Source organism: Motacilla alba, chromosome 1 (assembly GCF_015832195.1).
Source record: "Motacilla alba alba isolate MOTALB_02 chromosome 1, Motacilla_alba_V1.0_pri, whole genome shotgun sequence".
In the NCBI taxonomy this organism is placed as follows: Eukaryota; Metazoa; Chordata; class Aves; order Passeriformes; family Motacillidae; genus Motacilla; species Motacilla alba.
This window is the reverse complement of record NC_052016.1, coordinates 37,053,003-37,059,543: the sequence shown is the minus strand read 5'-3', so window position 1 is coordinate 37,059,543 and position 6,541 is coordinate 37,053,003. Positions and strand designations below refer to the sequence as shown.

Here is a 6,541-nt window from a genome sequence, read left to right as displayed (position 1 = left end):
TTAATCTGTGCGGTGTCTTCTGTTTGGGGAATTAGACCTCTGCAGAAGTGGAGGTTCTACATAAACAGAATTTTGTGTCATTTCTTGAGATAGCACATCCCAGAGGGAGTTTTGAACTCTGGGGCAGAAGCCTGCTGCCTGCAGCTGCAACCACTATGAGCTGCTTGTAAATTTTGGTAGCTGCCAGGCCAAACAAAGACTGATACATTAATAAACAGAGATGAGGCAGAACCACCAAGTAGGAGGCTGATGTTGTGCTTCAGCAGATAGAATACTCACCTTGGGAAAATTTTGGGGTTGGTCTTCTTGAAGGAAAAGTTGTTGTCAAAATAAAGGGTTCCTGGAAAAAAGGAGTCTCAGAGGAAGAGACTGAAAAGAAAGTGAAGATACCATCAGTCAGAGAGATTCTGGAAGTGGAGGAAGGTCCAGGGAATCAGAGCTGTATGGGAAGGAATTCCAGGGAATGCTTAGAGGCTTGATGCATAAAGCCCAAGACTTGTAACTGGGAGCAGCTGTACAACACAGAATTTTCTGTTCCTCCTTCACAAATGAGCCATGATCTTACTGCTGGGCAGGGAAGCTGAAATCAAAATAATGCACCTGTGAGAAAGTCAATTAGTGTGAAATAAGAAGGTAGCAGCTCTGTTCTTGTAAGCTCTAAAAATAATCCCAGCCTCCAGATCCACTAGAGGTTGCCATTTACCCTGTTTCATCCATGACACCTTGAAGAGTTGTTTCCTGTCTTCTGTGATCTCTTGTTAGAGAAAGAGTACATTGGTTTATTAAAAATACGGAATTCTGACACAGGAAGTCTAGTACTGACATTAGAACTGGAATGACCAACATCTACCTGTACAGAAAGTGATTCCAGTAGGCGAGAAGATGAAGTAAACAAGATGTTTGCATTTTCATTGGTAAGTTTGGGGCTACTAGCATAATTTAAGGAATTACTTTTAATAGCTGGGATAGCAGGGCAATGTTGTCAGGTTAATATTTTGTCTGGAAACCGGAAGAATGAGGTCAAGGGTTTTATTTGAGATGGGGAGTGAAAATAGTGAACCCAATGTAGACAATGTATGCTAAAAATCTTGAGTTGCATGAGAATCACATTTATTAACAGAACAGTTCAGTTAATGCAATTTTAATTCTGAACTGGTTTTGTTTCCCTATCTATGATTACTAATAGATAGATAGTCAAAGGATTTGATTTTGTACAAATAGTCATTGGTCCCCTTAAAAATGAGGATGTACAGAATGGTATTGAAAGAGAGCATATACTTCCAAAACATCAAAAGGTTTGGCTAAACATCTATAATATATTGTATAAAACATATGCCAAGCTGAGACTCCTGATGTGGACTGTACCTGTCTTGTATAATCTGTTCTTACCCCTCAGGGTATGAGAATTCTTCACTATATCACAACAGTAAATTATTAAGTTAGGAGAAGGAAATGCAAGAAGATACTGTTATGTAATAGATTATGTCATCAGCGTATGCATACAGAGAACAGTTTCTTTAAAAGGAAGGGAATGAAATGGAAATCTCCAGAGAAGTTACAATCAACTTGTCGCAGGATCAGCAGCTTTGGTGAGTCTCTTTCACTAGGAATGAGAGCTATGTCCTACTCAGTGAAATTTGGCCTGCTGTGCTGATTTTGCCGCTTCTCATAGAATTCTTTTCTGTTGAAGTTTGATATTCTTTTGTTTCCACTCATCTGCATTTGTTAGTTGTTTATGGGACTGCTATGTATAACTTGGTCTTCAGACTGTATTTTTGCACAAACCATGCAAAAGCTTTTGCCTGCGTGCACAAATTCTTAAGATGACATCTGTGTAATTTACTACATATTTCAAAGAGCTCAGAGTTGCACTCAGATTTCTCTGACTTAGAAAAGTAGCTGGAACTGCTGTGGTTTAGGCTGATTTTTTTTTTAATTTTAATTTTCCTTTGGCACTCCTAAAAGTTTTTATTTGAAGTTGAAAAAAAAAGGAGCAACAGTATCGCCTGCCATAGAAAACATGTTTTTACAAAGGTAAAGTTTACATTGCATTGATAAAATACTTGGATTTGGATTTTTTAGATGCAGGTGGTAAAGAAAAACACAAACTTGGTAGCTGTTGGTATTCGGTCACTTGTAAAGTGACTGAAAGGATGAGAGGGAAAGGTCACACTGAGCATAGGTTTAAGTTTTCTAAATGGATTCACACAGAAATAAACACTTCAGGAATTTTATAAACTGCCACTGCCTCTTGCAAGTCTGGCTTGGTTATTCCTCTTGCCCAGCCCAGAAACCCAGGGCTCCATGCCTTAGCAGCCGACCCAGACATGTGCTGGTCTCATCCTAGAGGCTGGAGCAGCCACTCCTCCACTCCTGTTTTTAAGACTAGGGTGCCAACACCCCTGGTGTAACCAGTTCCTGGTGCCAAGTCCCCTCACACAGGTCTGAGCTGCAGCATGCCAGACACTCATTTAGGTCCAGAGATCTGTGGCTGCTCCAGCTACTGTTGCTGAGGCCACACTTGCTTCAGCTCCTGTCCCCAACCTGCAGCCCAAACTGACTGCAGTTGCTGGGCCAAATTCACTCATGCCAGTCTCACCAGCTGCTGACACCTCAAACGTCCAGCCCTCATGTACGTGGGATAATGAGATTTCATGGAAAGATAGTTAGGAAAGCACTTAATATGAAGAGGACAGACATTGACCACCCTTGGTTTTTGTGAAGGCTGTCCTTTTCCATCTATTCACTTCACTATTCCTCCCCAGCCATCCTCTAACAAGTTTTGCATGGTTCCACAGACCTTGTTCAAATCCTTATGTTCCTTGTTTCCCTCTTTGTAATAGTTACAAACTCCAAGCTGGCCCTCTCCAAAGCTGTGAATGTACTTTATTAATGGCCTGTCAAACAGTGGCTGTAGACATTTGGTCTTTTGCATGATCTCTGCTCCCCATTGTCCCTGAGTCCTGGGTGGTTTTATTTCTGGCTTCCCATCTGCATTGGAAAGCTCCCTGACTGGATAACCTTAATAAAGGCAACACTTTCACCTTTCACGTGCTCTTATGTAACACATTTTTATTTAGTGGGAGAAACAACTTAGGAAGTGATGATGGTTGCACTAAGTAACTGCTTTTGTAGATACAGAATTTTTCTTTTTCCCTCAATGAAAAGCTTTGCAGATATCAGATGACAGGGGGAAAAAAAGCAGTTGTCTGTGAAAAGAACTGTGGCCTATATTATCTGCTCCATTCCCCACAAACTTCTGCGCTTGCTGCTGCCTCAGGGTACAGCAGACAGTAGCTGTGACTCAGCTGAGGATGTAGCTGTTGCCACAGCTGCTCAGTGCTCAGTTTCTCAAGGCAGTAACCCACAGCAGCACCCTGATTTTGTGCCTTCTACACTGTTAGCTCCTCCTTGCTTTTCTTGTGGCAAAGGCCCAGGACACACGGAAGGGCCGGGGGCAGGACCTCTCTCCTTTGCACCCCTGCAGATGTTCCAGGATCAACAGCCCACAAACCCTTCCTGACTATGCTGTTGAGCAGCTTTAATTGGTTTTATGTATAAGAAATTTGGTTAAGGCACAAACTGAAACCCAGGAGGCTCCATCTTAACATCAGGAAACACTTTTTTACTATGAGGGTGCCTGAGAACTGAAGGAAGTTGCTCAGAGGCTGCAGAGTCTCCATGCTTGGAGATACTCAAAAGCCATCTGAATATGGTCCTGAGCAACTGGCTCTAGAAGGCCCTGGCTGAGCAGGGATATTGGGCCAGATGACTTCCAGAGCTCCCTTCCAACCTCAGCCGTTCTGTGATTCTGGATATAAAAGATACTGAGTGTTAGCTATGCCAGTGGATGAAGGTTCATGAAGGTATGAAGGGCTGTTTATTTGTGGTGAGGTAATAATGGGTATGCTTGAAGAAAAAAAACAGCAATAATGGATATTCTTGAAGAAAAATTATGTTAAACACGAGGACAGCATAACAGTAATTCATATGAAGAATCATCTTCCAAGGCCTGCTAGAAGGCTTCCAAGGCCTTCCTCTCTCAGATGCTGACACTTCACAAAATTGTCCCTGAAACAGGTTGTGGAAATAGTCCTCTTCAAAGTTGCAGGATGATTCTCTTGTCTCTAATTTTGGTAATTTGTAATTTCCATCCTTTTCTTCCTTACTCTCTCTCTGCCATCAGTACCCGTTCTTCCTGTGGTTCCCCACCCTTTCCAAATGGAGTGAAGAATGACACTGCCTGAGAGAGGAGGAGGAGGAAACGTTACCTCCTGTTAATTTACTGAGCTGTCCCATTGCCAGGACAGCAGAGAGAGATTAAAGCAGGGAAGCACACAGAACAGGAGGGGGCAGGGAGTCTCTGGTTACACTCTCCCTCTGTGTCTTTCCCTCACCAGTAACCTTCTCTCTCAGGGTGCTCTGAGGGACTTTAGCTGAAGCCTTGTGCCTGTTTCACTCCATGATTTTGCTGGGGAGGGCAGAAGGGAAGACGTTGCCCTGAACAAGCCCTGCTCCACAGGACGTTGTCTCTGGGGATATGACTGGGGATGCCTCTCCAACGAAAGCGTTCCGATACCAAGAAACTCTGGTGAGTACGATACCTGCAGCAGCACAGAATGTTTCCTATGTGAGAGCTGGCTTCCCTCCTCTGCTTAAGGGGCTGAACACTTTCTTTTCCCTACAAATATCCTTCCCCATTTGCATTAGACAAACTCCCTGAGAGATGTGCCCAATAGTGGCTTCCTTCAAGAGATAACATGGCCACGGTCTCCTTGAATTCCTAATCCCCATGGCTGAAAAATTTACATCACCAGGCAGGTTAAAAAATGCTGGCATGAGTCAGAGCTGAGTCTGCAGAGCTGCACAGAAATGCAACTGCTGGTTGTGAATGGGTTTCTCTTATCAAGACAACCACAGATGAGGCACTGAAGCCACTCCCTGCCCTTTGTTACAGCTCCCACAGAAGCGGTTAGGATTCTGCCATAGTGGTGTCTACAGGTGCTGTGAGAACATGGAGCACGTTGCTCTATGGCATCCTTTGGGAACATCCCAGTGGGGTCTTGCACTGCTTTGTTTTATAGTTATTTGGATGCAGACTTTTGAGCCTCTTTCTCCTTTAGCTACTTTAAAGAGTTAACCAGCAGAAATGAGATTCATTGCATGTCTGTGAGTCCTCACACTTTACTGGACAAGTGGAGGTAGCAGTTTGTCCTGTGCCTAAAAAGCCTCTTGCTTTGGTCCCTGAAGTGAGAATTAGCATCATACAGTCCAGATTGCCTAAGGAACAGCATGAACGAAATCCCAGCCTTTAAAAATGAATAGCAGCCTCTTTGTGCCTGAGCATACAAAGTTTTGGTAGCAGTGTTTAGAGAGAAGTAAGACTCTGTTGGGGCTGAGGAAAAAAATAAATCTCATCTTCTTTGAGCTACTGCAAAGAAAGATGGAGACTTTTTTACACATTGCTTTCTGGCATATCTTGAGCACATCTGAGTAGGGTCTTGCACTGCTTTGTTTTATAAGTATTTGGATGCAGGTTGTTGCCACGCATTCTTTTTGGTTTTGTTTCTAGAGCGCCTAGTCTAGTAAGGAGAAGGTATGGAGAAGGAAGGGATGGTCTTTGGGAGCAGTAGGCTGAGGTGAAGAACTGGAGAGTGGCTTTCAGTGAAAAATATTCTGCTGCTGAATACTGCTTGTGTGTATGACAGAGTACCTTAGAGATGAATGAGGACTGCATGATCTTCAGTGTGACCATATAGCCCTTTATGACTGAAATCTTAATTTCAAGTCCAGACTTACACAATGAAGGTAAATTTCTTAGTGATCCACGTAGGCTCATCACAAGCACACACCCTCAACTCAACAGTGGTTTATTAAGAATGCTGTTTATCACATATCAAGTATTAACATTGCCAAAAGGGCCAATCAGTACAGTGGAAGGATTAGGATGCATTTCATCTCTCTTGGCCTGATTTTCTGCATTCAAATATAAAAAAGAAACATCCTCATGTCAGAAGTGAGTAGTATGAACAGTAAAGCATTGAGGCTGAACCTAATATAGGACATAAAGGGATTGCCATGACCTGTTTGCACCATAAAAAGACAAGTATTGATTGCATGAGGTACTGAACTGTAAGAAAAAGCTACAAACCCAAACAAAAGCAGTGGTAAGGAAGAGAGCATGAACCAGCACATGATGCAGAAGTAGTGAGTATGCTACTTGGATAAAATGGCTATATTTCTTCTGCAGCTGTAACAAACTCATGGATCTCTAAAATTTTCAGTTTTAGGTTCTTAGTGTAAAACTAGACTAGTCAGAGTAAATAGACTAATGAGAGTTTTCTTGAATGCTTGTGGGAAGACACAACTAGCACCAGATTTCTTGAGTTCCAAGAGCATGACTTGTATAACTTGAGCTAAGACAAATCTTTGACAAAATATTTGTCCATTACTAAATAGCTATTTGTGAGAGAAAGACATACAATGTATTGCATTATATTAATTTATTCATAAATTTATCCCATGTATTTTCCTCTGAGAG

The 6,541-nt window shown here is 42.4% G+C and overlaps 1 protein-coding gene across 2 annotated transcripts in view; it reads left to right on the top strand.

The window, feature by feature from the left end:
• Positions 1-1,549: 1,549 nt before the first annotated feature.
• CLCN1 (chloride voltage-gated channel 1) overlaps positions 1,550-6,541 on the top strand; it is a 69,856-nt gene continuing 64,864 nt past the window's right edge. Inside the window, exons 1-2 of one of the 2 annotated variants that reach the window (XM_038144802.1) lie at positions 1,550-1,589; positions 4,417-4,591. In XM_038144802.1, coding sequence (XP_038000730.1) covers positions 4,541-4,591 — 51 coding nt within the window. In that variant the 5' untranslated portion in view covers positions 1,550-1,589; positions 4,417-4,540. Of the gene's footprint in view, positions 1,590-4,324; positions 4,592-6,541 lie in introns of those variants that run through there. The other variant, XM_038144707.1, reaches the window with a different exon arrangement.